Source organism: Bombina bombina, chromosome 2 (assembly GCF_027579735.1).
Source record: "Bombina bombina isolate aBomBom1 chromosome 2, aBomBom1.pri, whole genome shotgun sequence".
NCBI lineage: Eukaryota > Metazoa > Chordata > Amphibia > Anura > Bombinatoridae > Bombina > Bombina bombina.
This window is the reverse complement of record NC_069500.1, coordinates 211224556-211244793: the sequence shown is the minus strand read 5'-3', so window position 1 is coordinate 211244793 and position 20238 is coordinate 211224556. Positions and strand designations below refer to the sequence as shown.

The 20238-nt window shown below is 39.7% G+C and overlaps 1 protein-coding gene across 1 annotated transcript in view; it reads right to left on the bottom strand.

The window, feature by feature from the left end:
• Nucleotides 1-20238, bottom strand: part of LOC128646910 (V-type proton ATPase subunit S1-like protein) — a 92427-nt gene that overhangs the window by 28110 nt on the left and 44079 nt on the right. The window contains exon 4 of the mRNA XM_053699714.1: nucleotides 17221-17464. Within this exon, the coding sequence (XP_053555689.1) occupies nucleotides 17221-17464 (244 nt within the window). The remainder of the gene's footprint in view (nucleotides 1-17220; nucleotides 17465-20238) is intronic.

The window sequence follows — 20238 nt, the reverse complement described above, 5'->3', positions numbered from 1 at the left end:
CAGATATTAGCCCGGAACAATGGTTGAAAGCGTTTAAACTTATTAAAAAATCCTCTGTCTCTTCGACCATACAAGAATCACAGATAAAACTGTTGAGTAGATGGTATCTAACACCTGCCAGACTACACAAAATTTTCCCGACGGTCAGCCCCTTGTGCTGGAGGGGCTGTGGAGAACATGGCTCATTGCTGCACATATGGTGGTCTTGTCCTAATCTTGCGGCCTTCTGGTCGGAGGCCATCACCAAAATGTCCGAGATCCTTCACTCCCCAATCCCAGTTAGTCCGGAGATTCTTCTCTTCCTGAGACTACCTAAAACCCTAAGTCAGGCCCACCTGGCCCTATTGTTGATCATGCTCACTGGTGCAAAGAAACTAATTCCAAGAAAGTGGAAGTCCCGCTCAATCCCTAATCTGGGAGAGTGGCGCCTTCAGGTTGAAGAGTTACTGCTTCTGGAAAGGTACCACTACCTCAAAAACCACATGTTAGATAAATATGAACTCCTACTTGCAATTTGGCGCGGCACAATATAAAGCCCCTAGACTTAGGAGAAGTTCTGTATGGACAACGTTTTTCACTGCGCATATCCCCCCCCCTCTCCCCTCCCCCCCCCTTTTTTTTTTTTTTCTCTCTCTCCCTCCCTTCTCCTTCACTCCCTTCCCTTGTCTCTTTATTCTCTATTCTATTCCTTTTTCTATTTGATATGTACATTTCATTGCTCTAAGATCTTATTTCTACATAATGCATAAATGAGTATGTTTGTAAACTTGCGACCCAGCACAAGTCTGGGGACGTGAGTACTTATTAATATGCAATGTATGACTTGTTATACCACTAATGTGATTGATTTCACCACATAGGTTTTGCACGTGTAATGTGGTTTATTGCTTCTGTATAATTTATCTTTCAATAAAAACTTTTAAAATCTAAAAAAAGTTTTAGCCAAGATGCCAAGGAAATGGCAGAAGCTTTCTGACCTTTCTTAGAACCAGAAAAGACAACAAATAGACTAGAAGTCTTTCTGAAATATTTAGTAGCTTCAACATAATATTTCAAAGCTCTTACAACATCCAGAGAATGTAAGGATCTTTTCAAAGAATTCTTAGGATTAGGACACAAAGAGGGGACAACAATTAATGTTGTTAGAATTCACAACTTTAGGTAAAAATTTAAATGAAGTCTGCAAAACTGCCTTATCTTGATGGAAAATCAGAAAAGGTGACTCACAAGAAAGAGCAGATAATTCAGAAACTTTTCTAGCAGAAGAGATAGCCAAAAGGAACAACACTTTCCAAGAAAGTAGTTTAATATCCAAAAAATGCAAAGGCTCAAAAGAAGGAGCCTGCAAAGCTTTCAAAACCAAATTAAGACTCCAAGGAGGAGAGATTGATTTAATGACAGGCTTGATACGGACCAAAGCCTGAACAAAACAGTGAATATCAGGAAGTTTAGCAATCTTTCTGTGAAATAAAACAGAAGGAGCAGAGATTTGTCCCTTCAAGGAACTTGCAGATAAACCTTTATCCAAACCATCCTGAAGAAACTGTAAAATTCTAGGAATTCTAAAAGAATGTCAGGAGAATTTATGAGAAGAACACCATGAAATATAAGTCTTCCAAACTCGATAATAAATCTTCCTAGAAACAGATTTACAAGCCTGTAACATAGTATCAATCACTGAGTCAGAGAAACCTCTATGACTAAGCACTAAGCATTCAATTTCAATACCTTCAAGTTAAGCAATTTGAGATCCTGATGGAAAAATGGTCCTTGAGACAGAAGGTCTGGTCTTAAAGGAAGTGGCCAAGGTTGACAACTGGACATCCGGACAAGGTCCTCATACCAGAACCAGTGAGGCCATGCTGGAGCTACCAGAAACACAAACGAATGTTCCATGATGATTTTGGAAATCACTCTTGGAAGAAGAACTAGAGGCAGAAAGATATAAGCAGGTTGGTAAAACCAAGGGACTGCTATTGCATCCACCAACTCCGCCTGAGGATCCCTGGACCTGGATAGGTACCTGGGAAGTTTCTTGTTTAGATGAGCAGCCATCAGATCTATTTCTGGAAGACCCCACATCTGAACAATCTGAAAAAACACATCTGGATGGAGAGACCACTCCCCCGGATGTAAAGTCTGATGGCTGAGATAATCCGCTTCCCAATCGTCTATACCTGGGATATGTACTGCAGAAATTAGACAAGAGCTGGATTCCGCCCAAGCAAGTATCTGAGATACTTCTTTCATAGCTAGGGGACTGCGAGTCCCACCCTAATGATTGACATATGCCACAGTTGTGACATTCTCTGTCTGAAAACAAATGAATGGTTCTCTCTTCAACTGAGGCCAAACCTGAAGAGCCCTGAAAATAGCACGGAGTTCCAAAATATTGATTGGTAACTTCGCCTCTTAAGATTTCCAAACACCTTGTGCTGTCAGAGTTCCCCAGACATCTCCCCAACCTGAAAGACTTGCATCTGTTGTGATTACAGTCCAGGTTGGACGAATAAAAGAGGCCCCTTGAATTATACAATGGTGGTCTAACCACCAAATCAGAGAAAGTTGAACATTGGGATTTAAGGATATTAATTGTGATATCTTTGTATAATCCCTGCACCATTGCTTCAGCATACAAAGCTGGAGAGGTCTCATATGAAAATGAGCAAAGGGGATCGCGTCCAATGCTGCAGTCATGAGACCTAAAACTTCCATGCACATAGCCACTGAAGGGAATGATTGAGACTGAAAGTTCTGACAAGCTGAAACCAATTTTAATCGTCTCTTGTCTGTTAGAGACAGAGTCATGGACACTGAATCTATCTGGAAACCTAAAAAGGTGACCCTTGTCTGAGGAATCAAGGAACTTTTTGGTAAATTGATCCTCCAACCATGTCATTGAAGAAACAACACTAGTTGATTCGTGTGAGATTCGGCAGAATGTAAAGACTTAGCTAGTACCAAGATATTGTCCAAATAAGGAAACACCACAATACCCTGTTCTCTGATTACAGAGAGTAAGGCACCAACAACTTTTGAAAAAATTCTTGGAGCTGTCACTAGGCCAAATGGAAGAGCAACAAATTGGTAATGCTTGTCTAGAAAAGAGAATCTCAGAAATCGATAGTGGTCTGGATGAATCGGAATATGAAGATATGCATCCTGTAAGTCTATTGTGGACATATAATGACCTTGCTAAGCAAAAGGCAGAATAGTCCTTATAGTCACCATTTTGAAAGTTGGCACTCAGATCCAGAACTGGCCTGAATTAATTTTCTTTCTTTGGGACAATGAATAGATTTGAATAAAACCCCAAAACCTGTTCCTGAAACGGAACTGGTATAATTACCCCTGAAAGCTCTAGATCTGAAACACACTTCAGAACGGCCTGAGCCTTCACTGGGTTTGCTGGAACACTTGAGAGAAAAAATCTTCTCACAGGACGACTCTAAATCCATTGATTTTGGACAGAATCTGCCCAAATGTCTTGGAAAAAATTTAATCTGCCCCCCCACCAGCTGAGCTGGAATGAGGGCTGCACCTTCATGCAGACTTGGGGGCTGGCTTTGGCTTCTTAAAAGGCTTGTATTTATTCCAACTTGAAGACGGTTTACAATTGGAACCAGATTCTTTGGGGGAAGGATTGGCTTTATGTTTCTTATTCTGTCGAAAAGAACGAAAACTATTAGAAGCCTTAGATTTACCCTTAGATCTTTTATCCTGAGGTAAAAAAATTCCCTTCCCCCGGTAACAGTTGAAATAATTGAATCCAACTGAGAACCAAATAAATTGTTACCTTAGAAAGAAAGAGATAGTAATCTAGACTTAGATACCATGTCAGCATTCCAATATTTAAGCCACAAAGCTCTTCTAGCTAAGATAGCTAAAGACATAGATTTAACATTAATTTTGATGATATCAAAAATAGCATCACAGATAAAATGATTAGCATGTTGAAGCAAGCGAACAATGCTAGACAAATCAGAATCTATATCCTGTTGCGCTAAACTTTGCAAACAAAAAGTTGATGCAGTTGCAACATCAGCCATAGAAATGGCAGGCCTGAGAAGATAGCCAGAATATAAATAAGTTTTCCTTAGATAACATTCAAGTTTCCTATCTAAAGGATCTTTAAAGGAAGTACTATCTTCCATAGGGATAGTAGTACATTTGGCAAGAGTAGAGATAGCCCTATCAACTTTTGGGACTTTTTCCCAAAACGCCAATCTAATTGCTGGCAAGGGATACAACTTTTTAAACCTAGCAGAAGGAATAAAAGAAGTACCAGGCCTATTCCATTCATTATCAGAAATAGCATCAGGAACTGGAAAAGCCTCTGGAGTAAACACAGGAGGTTTATAAACAGAATTTAAATGTTAACTAGTTTTAATATCAAGAGGACTAGTTTCCTCAATATCCAAAGTAATCAACACCTCTTAACAAGAAACAAATATACTCCATCTTAAAGAGATAAGTAGATTTGTCAGTGTCAATATCTGAGGTAGGATCTTCTGAATCAGATAGATCCTCATCAAATGAGGATAAATAAGTATGTTGTCGGTCATCTGAAATTTCATCAACTTTATGAGAAGTTTCAAAAGACCTTTTACGTTTATTAGAAGGCCGAATAGCAGACAAAGCCTTTTGAATCGCATCAGCGATAAAATCTTTTATATTCACAGGGATATCATGTACATTAGATGTTGAAGGAACAACATGCATTTTACTAGTACTGATGGATACATTCTCTGCATCTAAAAGTTTATCATGACAACAGTTACATTCTGCCGCTGGAGATATAATCTTCTACTTTGGTAGAACTGTTATCAGGCAGCAGGAATCCAACAGTGGTTTCTGAGGCAGGATCAGATTGAGACATCTTTCAAATGTAAGAGAAAAACAACATATAAAGCAAAAATATCAATTTCCTTATATGGCAGTTTCAGGAATGGGAAAAAAATGCAAACAGCATAGCCCTCTGAGCATAGAGAAAGGCAAGAGGCATATAGGAAGTGGGGTTTAAATAATTAAATTATTTGGCACCAAGTATGACAAGCAATGCAAAATGAAATCCGGAAACTCGTGTCATGGCAGACGCAACCTTGTGCAAGGTACCTGGCGTCAACTAAGACGCCGTAAATGGCAAACTTGCGTCAATGAACATACCTTCGAGACAAAAAAAATCTAAATAATAGCATTTTGCGGCCTCGCAAGCCTAATTTTGCCCGCGGAAATTAAAGAAAACAGTCAATTTTGAAGAAAAGACTATACCCTAGGTAAGAAAAAATAACTTCCTAAATATGTTTTTCCCAATTTTGAAACTGATAGTGTGCAAAAGGAAATATACATAAACCTGACTCATGGCAAATATAAGTACAATACATATATTTAGAACTTTACATTAATACATAAAGTGCCAAACCATAGCTGAGAGTGTCTTAAGTAATGAAAACATACTTACCGAAAGACACCCATCCACATATAGCAGATAGCCAAACCAGTACTGAAACAGTTATCAGTAGAGGTAATGGAATATGAGAGTATATCGTCGATCTGAAAAGGGAGGTAGGAGATTAATCTCTATGACCGATAACAGAGAACCTATGAAAAGGTTTACCGCGAAGAAAACCATAGAATTCAATAGGTGATACTCCCTTCACATCCCTCTGACATTCACTGTACTTTGAGAGGAATCGGGCTTCAAAATGCTGAGAAGCGCATATCACAGAAGAAAATCAAGCACAAACTTACTTCACCACCTCCAAAGGAGGCAAAGTTTGTAAAACTGAATAGTGGGTGTGGTGAGGGGTGTATTTATAGGCATTTTGAGGTTTGGGAAACTTTGCCCCTCCTGGTAGGATTGTATATCCCATACGTCACTAGCTCATGGACTCTTGCCAATTACATAAAAGAAACTTTACATTCCAATTCTATTCACATAGAAGAAAATGTTTATATATCTACTGTATATATCGCTAATCCTTTATATACAGTATTCATATAGATATATAGGTATTGATAAGCATATACATATATATATTTTAAAATAATTATTTATATATATATATATATATATATATATATATATATATATATATATTATATATACATATATATCCTATATTTTAAAAGGCAGTAGAGGCTGTGCGAGACAAATATACCTGGCATTAAGAATCAAATCAGTGTCCGGTAATCGCAAAGCATTAAGGATCAGTGGCAACACATGTGTGCGCAAGATAGACCGTGAGGCCTTAAGCATTAGTGTCCACAACAAAAGTCGCAAGGCCTTTGTGATGAGAGCAGGATGTGATGTCACTAGTTTGTGGGCGGCACTAGTACAATCAACCTGACTAGATGTGTATTGCTATGCTCTGCAATAAAATAGAGTTGTACCATCATTGCTGTGTCCTGCATATGTCCTGCATCTCATGACATGGTGTCAGAAGTTCTGGACTACGCTTCTGTTTCTGATGATGACGATGTCAAAGTTTACCCCACCTGAGACTTTTGACTTCTCTCAGCCTGCAGCTTGGCCCACATGGCGTCAGCGGTTTCAGCGCTTCAGGATTGCTTCCAAACTAAACAAGGAGAGTGGTGATGTACAAGTTAATTCTCTTTTATACTCTATGGGGAAAGATGTGGAGCCAGTGTTCAATGCTTTTACTTTCCAAGAAGGGGAAGAATTTAACTTTGATATAGTTATGGATAAACTCAGTGCCCACTTTGTGCCCAAAAGAAATGTGATTCATGAGAGAGCTTGTTTTCACAAACGTAATCAGCGTGTGGGAGAATCTGTGGAGTCATTTGTGCGCAGCCTGTATGAACTAGCTGAATTCTGTGAGTTTGGTGTTGCTAAAGAAGAGCAAATCAGAGACAGAATAGTTATTGGAATTGCAGATGCTGAAGTCTCACTGAAGCTGCAGTTAGAGCCTGATTTAACGTTAGATGGGGATATTAGGATGGCCCGCCAGAGTGAACTGGTGAAAAAGCAAAGCGCTGATCTGAGGTCTGAGAGTATTGTGGATGAAGTGCAACAGTCTAGGAAAACTGCTAGTGAAAGGCACAGTGTGAGCGGTAGATCTAAAGTACTGGAAAGGCCTAGAAGTGGATGGGCGCAACATGCCCGATACACGCGGTGCTACCGTGCCCATGATCAGAGTGTTATATGCCCGGCCAGAGATAAAAGATGCAGAAAATGTAACAGAATGGGCCATTTTGAAGTGGTGTGTAAAACTGAATACATTAAGGAGATGCAGGTGGATGGTGACCAGGAGGGTCAGGAAGTGTCTTTTGTGGGGTCCGTTGTGGAACGGCCAAGCTTGGAGGAAGATTGGAAAGTTACTTTTACTGTAATGGGAGACAAAGTTGATTTTAAGATTGACACAGGACAGGAGCAGATATCACTGTAATGTCTTTTGCTGAATTTATGAAACTGCCTCGACAGCCTCAGCTAGCGAAGGTTACTACAAATGTCCATAGTCCTGGTGGCCGCATTGATTGTGCGGGGAAATTTCTTGCCAGCTGTGAGTACAAGCAAAGAAAGTTCACCATGTGGGTGCATGTGATTCGAGGTCAGTGTGTTAACAATTTAGTGAGCAGAAAAGCAGCCTGTGACTTGGGCCTCGTGGCCAGAGTGAATGAGATTTCCGAAGATATGTTTGGCGAGTTGGGCCTACTGAATTGCAAACCAGTCCGTATAGCACTTAAAAGTGACGCAGTCCCGTACAGTATTTCTACTCCTCGTAGAATTCCGTTCCCGCTCATGCCTCAAGTGGAGAAAGAGCTTATGCGCATGAAGTCTATGGGGGTTATTGAAGAGGTTGTTGAAGCGACTGATTGGTGTGCCCCCATTGTTCCAGTTGCAAAGAAAAACGGAAAGGTGCGCATCTGTGTGGACCTGAAAAGGTTGAATGAGGCAGTGAAGAGAGAGAAATTTGTGCTGCCGACATTAGAAGATATAGCTCCAAAGTTGGCTGGGGCGAAGTTCTTTTCCACATTAGACGCTTCTAGCGGCTTTTGGCAGATCCCCCTAGATCTAAAGTGCCGCAAACTGACTACCTTTATCACACCGGTAGGTCGGTTCTGCTTCTGCAGACTCCCCTTTGGGATATCCTCCGCTCCTGAAATCTTTCAAAGGGAAATGAGTTCTCTCCTGAGTGACCACGTGGGCACAGCGGTCGTCATGGACGACATTCTAGTGTATGGGTCTACAGTGGAGGAGCATGATCAGCGTTTAAGTTGTGTGCTACAGGCTATCAAAGAGTCTGGGCTGAAGCTGAATAAAGAAAAATGTAATTTTAGGAAAACTGAATTATGCTACTTTGGGCATATCATCAACGGGGATGGCATCAAGCCAGACCCCGAGAAAATTTGTGCTATTGAACAGATGAAAAGTCCTTCTGATGTACATGAGCTGAGACAGATATTGGGCCTTGTAAATTACGTGGGCAAGTTTCTTCCAGATTTATCAACAGTTTTACACCCCATCACGGAGTTGCTTAAGAAAGACGTTGCCTGGGTCTGGGGACCTTCACAAGAAAAAGCTTTCCTGCAGGCCAAGTCCCTGCTGGGGACTGCCCCAGTGCTGGGGTTCTACGACCCTTCAAAAAAGACTGTGGTTAGTGCCGATGCAAGCAGTTATGTGTTGGGGGCTGCACTCCTGCAGTTAAATGAGAATAAACTACAGCCCATTGCCTACTGTTCCCGCACACTGACGGCTGCGGAGTCAAAATACGCTCAAATTGAGAAAGAGTGCCTGGCTGCAGTTTGGGCCTGTGAGCGCTTTCAGCATTATCTAGTGGGTTTGGAGAAATTTAATCTGGAAACTGACCACAAACCGCTAGTCCCTCTAATCAATTCTTATGACATTGACAAAACACCCTTGAGATGCCAAAGACTTTAAATGAGACTGCTCAGGTTCAATGTTCAGGCAGTGCATGTGCCGGGGAAACAACTGGTTGTGGCAGATACACTATGCAGGCTCCCGCTGGCTGCTGCTGAAGAATCCTCCACAAAATCAGGTGTGAAAGTGTATGTTGATTCAGTTCTGGCCTCTAAGTCCATTTCTTCAAGGAAACTGGAAGAGATAAAGAAAGAGACATATTTGGACACAGATCTGCAAGAAGTTATAAAGTACATAAAAGAAGGCTGGCCCGAGAGCCGGGCAGCTTGGATGTCTTTAAATGCGTACCAGCCAGAGAGGTCGCAGCTCACGGAGCTGGAGGGGTTGGTGCTGTTCCAGGACCGCATTGTAATTCCTGTCAGCATGAGGAAGGATATGTTAAACAGGATTCACGATGGTCACTTAGGCATTACAAAGTGCAGAGAAAGGGCAGCTACAGCTGTGTGGTGGCCTGGGATCAGCTCCGACATTGCAAATCACGTGTCTAAATGTGCCTTTTGCCGGGAACGCCGGCCTACTCAGAGAAGGGAACACTTGATGTCTACTCCGCTGCCTGCGGGGCCGTGGCAGAAAATAGCTTCTGATTTGTGCGAACTGCACAGGAAAAAGTTTCTTGTTGTGATCGACTACTATTCCAGGTATTTGGAAATTGCACCCCTGAATGATATCACAAGTCAGGCCGTTATCATTCGCCTGAAGAGCTTGTTCGCCCGCTGGGGTATTCCAATGGAGCTGGTGAGTGATAATGGTATGCAGTTCGCTTCTACAGAGTTCAGTGCTTTCAGCAGGGAATATGATTTTGTACATTCCACATCAAGTCCACATTATCCGCAGGCCAACGGAATGGCTGAAAGGGCAGTTCAAACAACAAAATTCATTCTAAAGCAATCTGAGCCGTACCTAGCCCTCTTGTCATACAGGGCGACGCCCATTCAAGCCACCGGGTTTAGCCCGGCACAGCTGATGCTAGGAAACCAGATTCGCACCACTTTACCCTCAGTGGGTGTCTTCAAGCCGCCTGGCCCTGTTCCTCGGGACGAAGTCCTAGGAGGGATGAAGAGGCCAAAAAGGGTTATCGCTTCTTCTACGACAGGAGACATTCTGTCAGGCCCTTACAGGAACTGAAAGTGGGCCAAAGTGTCAGAATTAAACTGGACGATGAGAAGAAATGGAAGACCTTTGACAAAGCATTTGCGAAACGCGCGTTAGGCCGTTTGCACTGCTGCTCTCTGTGGTATTAGTACTTTAATACAGAAAACGGGGTATAACTTAATTGGGAAATTTTCTTCACTTGGTAATTTGTTGGCCCTTTGTGGGCATCTATTTAGGTGGTAATGTGTGCCTAAGTTTGGCGGCTAGGGGAGTGTGGAGACTTATATCTGTTTACTATAAGATACAGGCAACTTATATATATATATACAATAATAGTGTTGTCTCCCTCAGTTACCTCTGGGCACGCTGCGGTTTCACTTACCACTAAACTTATAGTGAATTATAGTTTGATACCCTTTGAAGATACATTTTACTAATTTTGATACACAGGAGGTTACTCCTTTACCAGAGAGTACACAGTGCCTTTTTCTTTTAAACTGTGTTATTTTCTTTTTCTCTTTTTTTGACTGTAATATAACTTGATGCAACGTTTTTATTAAAAGTGGCATGGTCCACAACACTTGAATCATTTTATGTATATATTTAATAAATGTTAAGTGTTAATATAACTCACAATTCGACACAATGAACTCACCACCTACATATGTATGAGATGACAATACCCCCCAAGTGTGCCACATAAATGCTTCTGTTCTTTCTCTCTGTTTATAAATTAAGAAATGGACGACGCCTGCTACGGTAGTTGGCCGCTCTCCAGAACCAAGGTCTTATACAGTCCTTACGGAGGGAGGGACGGTTACACGCCGTAACCGAAAACATCTTCAGTCTGTACCTGAGAGTCTGGAACTGGATGCCTCAGTACCACTGCCGGTGGGATCCCCTGTTCTAAGAGAGGTGCCTTCCCCTCAGCAAGACCACAACGGGGATATATCTTTGCCTCCAGCGGACTCTTGTTCACCATCTTCTGTATCAGAGGACAGTTCATGCAAAGTTACATCAAGCGGAAGAGTGGTGAAACTTCTGGCCCGATATAGGGACTGACTTTAGCTAGAACAGTGACCGGAAGTATGGGCAGAATAATCCCATGGTCACTGTGGACTAGGGTAGTCTACCTCAATGTCCAAGTCAGGATGTAATTTATTTGTTCATGTTTTCTAACCTATTTGTTTTTATAATGTTCAAAAACAAAAATGTTGTTATATACTCTGTTGGTGTACCTTGTTATTTGTTATATGCAAATGTATGCTTCGCCTTTGAAAAAGGGGAAGATGTGATGAGAGCAGGATGTGATGTCACTAGTTTGTGGGCGGGGCTTAGTTCCGGTGTCTGTGTCGCAGTTAGTTTAGTACAATCAACCTGACTAGATGTGTATTGTTATGCTCTGCAATAAAATAGAGTTGTACCATCAATGCTGTGTCCTGCATATGTCCTGCATCTCATGACAGCCTTAAGCATGTGTCTGTGCGAGAGGCCGCAAGGCCTTAAGGATCAGTGTCGGCGCGTGTGTGCGAGTGGGAGGATCATCGCTGGAGGGGGGCGGGAGCGGATGAGACCTCTGCGCTGCTAAGTTGGTGGTGTGGGAGGGTAGGAGGGAGGCGGGTGGGCGGATCATCGCTGGAGCGGGAGCGGGTGGGACTGCTACGCTACAGAAAGAAAAAATTGAGAGTGGCAGGGAGAGGGGATCAGAGGGTAGGGAAAGCGGGTGGGACTGCTACGCTACAGAAAGAAAAAATTGAGAGTGGCAGGGAGAGGGGATCAGAGGGTAGGGAAAGGTTCTTGGAGGGAGAGGTGATTTTGGACCGTGTAACGGGCTTTAAGACTAGTATATATAAATATTTAAACATGAAAATAACATTTTCTTCTATGTGAAGAACATTGTAATGTAAAGTATTCACCTTTGGGTTTACCACTGTTGAACTAATGCAGTGGATGGTTAGCACGCGAGCAATGTATTAGTTTTTTTTTTTTTTTTTTTTAAAAAGCGCGCCTCATAGAAGTTGGGGAAAAGAACCTTTAGATTACGAGTTTTTTGTTTTGAGCTGTGCTGTGCTAACGAGCAGTTTTGTCTCACTGCTCACTTACCTACAGCGCTGGTATTACAGGTTTTTACAAACCCGGCGTTAAAAGGCAAGAAGTGAGCGTTGAGCAAAATTGTGCTCCTTACCGCATTCCAATACCAGCGCTGCTTAAGTCAGCGGTGAGCTGGTCGTACGTGCTCGTGCATGATTTTCCCATAGGAATCAACGGGGAGAGCCGGCTGAGAAAAAGTCTAACACCTGCAAAAAAGCAGAGTAAAACTCAATAACGCAGCCCCATTGATTCCTATGGGGAAAGAAAATTTATGTCTACACCTAACACCCTAACATGAACCCCGAGTCTAAACACCCCTTATCTGCCGCCCCCGACATCGCAGACACCTGCATTATATTTTTTAACCCCTAATCTGCCACTCCGGACACCGCCGCCACCTACATTATAGTTATGAACCCCTAATCTGCTGCCCCCAACATCGCCGCCACCTACAATATATTTACTAACCCCTAATCTGCCGCCCCCAATGTCACCACAACCTACCTACACTTATTAACCCCTAATCTGCCGCCCCCAACGTCGCTGGCACTATACTAAATGTATTAACCCCTAAACCTAATTCTAACCCTAACACCCCCTAACTTAAATATAATTTGTATAAATCTAAATAAAATTACTATAATTAACTAAATTATTCCTTTTTAAAACTAAAAACTTACCTATAAAATAAACCCTAAAATAGCTACAACATAACTAAAAGTTACATTCGGGTAGATTACAAGTTTTTGTCGGTAAGGCTTGCGTTGCTAACGCACAGTTTTTTCTCACCACTCACTTAAGACAACCCTGGTATTACAGGTTTTTTTTAACCCGGCTTTAGCCACAAAAAAGTGAGCGGAGAGCAAAATTTAACTCCACATCTCACTGTAATACCAGCGCTGCTTACGGTAGCGGTGAGCTGGCTAAACGTGCTTGTGCACGATTTCCCCATAGGGATCAATGGGGATGAGCCGGCTGAAAAAAAAACTAACACCTGCAAAAAAGCAGCGTTCAGCTTCTAGCGCAGCCCCATTGATTCCTATGGGGAAAGAACATTTATGTCTACACCTAACACCCTAACATGAACCCAGAGTCTAAACATCCCTAAATATCCCTAATATTATACTTATTAACCCCTAATCTGCCACCCCCGACATCGCCGACACCTGCTTTATATTATTAACCCCTAATCTGCCTCTCTGGACACCACCGCCACCTACATTATCACTATGAACCCCTAATCAGCCACCCCCAACATCGTCAACACCTACTTTTTATTTATTAACCCCTAATCTCCCACCCCAATGTCGCCGCAACCTACCTACAATTATTAACCCCTAATCTGCTGCCCCTATCATCGCTGCTACTATATTAAATTTATTAACCCCTAAACCTAAGTCTAACACCCCCATAACTTAAATATAATTTAAATAAAATGAAATAAAATTACTACAATTAAAAAAATTAATCCTATTTAAAACTAAATACTTACCTGTAGAATAAACCCTAAGATAGCTACAATATAACTAATATTTACATTTGTATCTATCTTAGGGTTTATTTTTATTTTACAGGCAACTTTGTATTTATTTTAACTAGCTACAATAGTTATTAAATAGTTATTAACTATTTAATAGCTACCTAGTTAAAATAAAGACAAATTTACCTGTAAAATAAATCCTAACCTAAGTTATAATTATATCTGACACTATACTATCATTAAATTAATAACCTAAACTAACTACAATTAAATACAATTAAATAAACAAAAGTTAAAAAAAAACCAAAACACTAAATTAAATAAAATAAAAAAATAATTACAAGAATTTTAAACTAATTACACCTAATCTAATCCCCCTAATAAAATAAAAAAAGCCCCCCAAAATAATAAAAATCCCTACCCTAAACTAAATTACAAATAGCCCTTAAAAGGGCTTTTTGCGGGGCATTGCCCCAAAGTAATCAGCTCTTTTACATGTAAAAAAAAAATACAATACCCCCCCCAACATTAAAACCCACCACCCACACACCCAACCCTACTCTAAAACCCACCCAATCCCCCCTTAATAAAACCTAACACTAACCCCTTGAAGATCACCCTACCTTGAGCTGTCTTCACCCAGCCAGGCACAAGTGGTCCTCCAGACGGTCCGAAGTCTTCATCCGATCCGGCCAGAAAAGGACCTCCAGAGGGGCAGAAGTCTTCATCCAGGCGGCATCTTCTATCTTCATCCATCTGGAGCGGGTCCATCTTGAAGCCAGCCGACGCGGAGCATCCTCTTCTTCCGCCGACTCCCGACGAATGAAGGTTCCTTTAAATTCCTTTAAATCATCCAAGATGGCATCCCTTGAATTCCGATTGGCTGATAGGATTCTATCAGCCAATCGGAATTAAGGTAGGAAAAATCCTATTGGCTGATCCAATCAGCCAATAGGATTGAGCTTGCATTCTATTGGCTGATTGGAACAGCCAATAGAATGCGAGCTCAATCCTATTGGCTGGCTTCAAGATGGACCCACTCCGCTCCGGATGGATGAAGATAGAAGATGCCGCCTGGATAAAGACTCTTACGCAAGACTCATAATCTATGTGATTGTATCTAGCTTAGGTTTTATTTTTATTTTACAGGCAAGTTTGTATTTATTTTAAGTAGGTAGAATAGTTATTAAATAGTTATTAACTATTTAATAACTACCTAGCTAAAATAAATACAAAAGTACCTGTAAAATAAAACCTAACCTAAGTTACAATAACACCTAACACTACACTATAATTAAATAAATTAACTAAATTAAATACAATTACCTAAATTAAATTAAATTAAATTAGCTAAAGTACAAAAAAACTGCCACTAAATTACATCTTCAAGACATCCAGCGCGGAGCATCCTCTTAAAACGACGGCTTCTAACTGAATGACAGTTCCAATCGGAATTAAGGTAGAAAAAATCCTATTAGCTGATGCAATCAGCCAATAGAATTTTTTCTACCTTAATTCCGATTGGCTGATAGAATTCTATCAGCCAATCGGAATCTAAGGGACGCCATCTTGGATGACGTCACTTAAAGGAACCGTCATTCAGTAAGAAGCCGTCGTTTGAAGAGGATGCTCCGCGCCGGATGTCTTGAAGATGGAGCCGCTCTGCATTGGATGGATGAAGATAGAAGATGCCGCCTGGATGAAGACTTCTGCCCGTCTGGAGCACCACTTCGCCCAGCTTGGATGAAGACTTCTCCCGGCTTCGTTGAGGACTTCGGCCCAGTTGGATGAAGACTTCTGCCGCTTCCTTGTGGATGGATGTCCGGTCTTCAGAACAGTAAGTCGATCTTCAGGGGGTTAGTGTTAGGTTTTTTTAAGGGTGTATTGGGTGTGTTTTATTTTTTAGATTAGGGTTTGGGCAGCAAAAGAGCTAACTGCCCTTTTAAGGGCAATGCCCATCCAAATGCCCTTTTCAGGGCAATGGGGAGCTTAGGTTTTTTTAGATAGTATTTTATTTGGGGGGTTGGTTGTGTGGGTGGTGGGTTTTACTTTTGGGGGGGGTTGTTTGTATTTTTCTTTACAGGTAAAAGAGCTGATTACTTTGGGGCAATGCCCCGCAAAAGGCCCTTTTAAGGGCTATTGATAGTTTAGTTTAGGCTAGGGGTTTTTTTATTTTGGGGGGGCTTTTTTATTAGATTAGGTGTAATTAGTTTAAATATCTGTAATTTGTTTATTATTTTCTGTAATTTAGTGTTTGTTTGTTTTTGTACTTTAGCTAATTTAATTTAGGTAATTGTATTTAATTTAGTTAATTTATTTAATTATAGTGTAGTGTTAGGTGTTATTGTAACTTAGGTTAGGTTTTATTTTACAGGTACTTTTGTATTTATTTTAGCTAGGTAGTTATTTAATAGTTAATAACTATGTAATAACTATTCTACCTAGTTAAAATAAATACAAACTTGCCTGTAAAATAAAAATAAACCCTAAGATAGATACAATGTAACTCTTAGTTATATTGTAGCTAGCTTAGGGTTTATTTTATAGGTATTTAGTTTTAAATAGGAATTATTTAGGTAATAATATTAATTTTTATTTAGATTTATTTAAATTATATTTAAGTTAGGGGGTGTTAGGGTTAGACTTAGGTTTAGGGGTTAATACATTTAGTATAGTGGCGGCGACATTGGGGGAGGCAGATTAGGGGTTAATAAATGTAGGTAGGTGGCAGCGATGTTAGGGACGGCAGATTAGGGGTTAATAATATTTAACTAATGTTTGCGAGGCGGGAGTACGGCGGTTTAGGGGTTAATATGTTTATTATAGTTGTGGTGATGTCCGGAGCGGCAGATTAGGGGTTAAAAATGTATTATAGTGTTTGCGATGTGGGAGGGCCTCGGTTTAGGGGTTAATAGGTAGTTTATGCGTGTTAGTGTACTTTTTAACACTTTAGTTATGAGTTTTATGCTACAGCGTTGTACCATAAAACTCTTAACTACTGACTTTTAAATGCATTAGGACTCTTGACAGGGTAGGGTGTACTGCTCACTTTTTGGCCTCCCAGGACAGACTCGTAATATCAGCGCTATGGAAGTCCCATTGAAAATAGACTTTACGAAGTTTACGTAAGTTGTTTTGCGGTAAGGCCAAAAAAGTGTGCGGTGACCCTAAACCTTCAAGACTCGTAATAGCAGCGGGCGTAAAAAAGCAGCGTTAGGACCTCTTAACGCTGCTTTTTAACTCTAACGCACAACTCGTAATCTAGCCGGAAGTTAGCCTGGTCGCAATATCTGAAGTCCTGAAGTTAGCACACATCGGTCTTTCGCTCATAAGCTAACTTTTTACTTTCAACTTGTAATACGCATGCAAACCTGGCTCCTTTTAAAGATAACTTTGAGCGCAGTTAACATTCGAACAATAAAAATATTTTACCACTTGTAATCTGGCCTATGTATTAGTCCCAAAGTTTTTTGAATATACTTACAGGAATAACTTGTATTCTTACATAAACAATATTTTTAAAAGGTGTTATATGTTATTAATACTACTGTTAATAATAATAATAATAATAATAATAATAATAATAGTCTTTAAGCTAACATTTAACCCTATGTCATTATGACAAGGAATTGGAGGCTTTACTCTTTTTTCTTACCTGAAAGTCAAAAAATGTAATTTCCCACTGTTTTGAATTATCATCCAAGGAGCTGGGTATCAAGAGTGCATCATGTTTGTGAATGCTGGTGACATGCTTGCAGTGGTAGGAGAAGTTGATTGGAGCAAATATTCTTGTTGTGCTATAAGTAGCTTGAACGGAATTGTTGAAAAGTATCTGTACACATTGTAATTTGAACCAATTTTGAGAAGGAGGCTTATAAAGGCTTTTGATCAATAGAAATCTACAATAAAATAAAGAGAATTAATGAGTGAATCATTACTTACATATAATATACAGTATATATACAGTATATGTTTGATTGTGTGAGTGCGCACAAACATGTGCATAAGGTGCAAACCACTAGAAACTCATGTAACCCTTCATAAGCTCTAAGGCAGGGGTGCCCAATAGGTATATCGGGATCTACCAGTAGATCCCGAAGACGTTGCTGGTAGATCGCGGCCAATGTGATTAAAATTATGTGGTCAAGTTACATTATCTCAACACTGGATCGTGAGTAGAGTATGGTTGCTAGGGATACCGCTTTATTTACCGCAGTGTGTGAAGGGGTAGGTCATTAAACAGTCTGATGAAAAGTGCTACAGGATTGAATATTGAGGGACATCAATTTCAACTAATCAACCACAACACAATTGGCCTATCAAAAGAATGGTTGAGTGAGTACTCTCCCAATAGATATGGCGGTATACTATAGTTAGGAGGGTAAGCGTCAATAGATAGAAAAAGTAAAGGCAGAGGCTGCTGTGCTATGCTAAAGTAACAAGTCTGATTGATGTCTGGCAAATGAATGTGTTGACCCGGTAACAAATGGACAGCGTGGTGCGCTATTGAAATTTATTTGTGTAAGCCTCACTGGTTCATATCAGACCAAGTCCACGGCGGAAAGTAAAGGGGGTCAGTGGCAGTAATATGAATGCAGTGTTTTGTAACATGGCACAAGGAGTCGCTACTGTTAACCCAAATTAAAGTCAGTGCTACTTTTGTCATCAGGATTAATCTGTTGTTATGCATCCATGTGTTGCTAAATCATGCAACCTTAAAGGTATATGAAACGCACACTTTATTATTTTTCATGATTCAGATATAAAACATTCAGATATAAAACATGCAATTTTAAACAACTATTATGCCTCTGATGTACTCCCTCTGAGACACACTTCGAAACGCGTAAGGCGGCTTTTCACAGGCTACCCGGTCCTGGTAGTTTTAAACTTGAAATATAACAGATGCTTGATTTATCGACTTTGTAAATCTGTATCTTCACGTCTGTCACATACCTCATCTGTTGAGGTTTTGTCTAGTAAGCACAACCACAAAGGAATCCTATATGTGTGTATGTTACTTAAATAAATAAGCTGTATTACACTATTGGTGTTCCTTTTTGTTTTTATGCTCAATTTATATCGGAGCATTACACAGAACCCATTTACCATCCTGGGAGAAATGGAGGAAAAGATAAACTATTCCTAATTAAGACCGTACAGACAATCCGGATGAGTACAACTGTGGGCAAAATACTTACCTCATTAGATTGAGGTGAAATCTGGTGAGTACCCATCTGTAACCAGACACGGACAAAGAAATATCTGCACCAATATTTGCACATTTGAACTGATAGACTGTGTGAACCCCTGTGGCAATACAATTGTGATATTAACTTTTTTGGACTACTACTTCTATTTGGCACTCTTATCTTATATCTATATAGTATATATTTTTTTATAGATAACGACTGTCATTTTTTTATTTGTTCATATCCACATGTATTTGTTCTCGTAATTTAACGTATATTGTATTCAACTTTGTATTCAACTTTTTATTATTTATATATATATATTTTCTATCAGCCTTAACCGGATTTTTTACCTTCCTTACCTTTTATTACCTCCATTTCGTAATATTTATTATTATTATTTAATAGTCCCTCAAACTGCTTGTTACATGCGCTGTATTGCAGTTTATATTTTGCTTTTATAAGTATTTATAATCTATCATTTACAAATACTAATGTCATTGTATATTTATATAAATTTGTATTTTTAGATTAATATTATCCACAGTTTTAATAATCACTGTGGTGTAGCGTCACCTGGCATTTTTAGGTGATCACAAGGAACTGTTCGGATGCGCTTGAATCATAACATCTTGCCTTCTAATATATATATATATATATATATATATATATATATATATATATATAAACACAGTATATACATACTATCTGATAAAAATTATTTATATAAATATTAATAAAAAATGATATAAGGATAAAAGGTATATCAAGGTATTTGAACTGAAAGGGCTATAATGTGTTTGTGTGTGTGTATATATATATATATGTGTGTGTGTGTATATATATATATATATATATATATATATGTGTGTGTGTGTATATATATATATATATATATATATATATATATATATGTGTGTGTGTGTGTGTGTGTGTGTTTTTTTTTTAACAGTGAGCTCCATTAAAGACTCTGGGAAGAAGAAGTAAGAGCGTTCGCAATATTCAAAGTCCTCAAGTTAGCACGCATCGGGTTTCACTCACATGCAAACATTTTGCTTTCAACTTGTAATGCACATGCTAGCCTGCCTGCATTAAAAGTTTACTTCCAGCTGTGTCTGCATGCAAGCAAAAGGACTAAATAGCGCGCCACTTGTAATCCAGTTTATAATGTATATAGTGTTATAAATAATAACTATAGGTACCAGAATTGATTGCATTTCTTTTATTTAAAACAACAGAGGCCTTGTTTTGCATAAATTGTTGCTAAGAATGGATGTTGAAGGTGTTAATGATTACATACTGTATCATGTTCACACAAACCCTTACTGGGTATTCTACTGAATTTAATGGGCAACAGCAAGTGTAACATGCAAGTGGTAAAATTATTTTAACTCTTTGGGAACATACACCAGGGAGCAAAGCAAAATAAGTGGTCAGTACAAGAACCGGGATGGAAGCAGGAAAATACCATTATGTCAGAG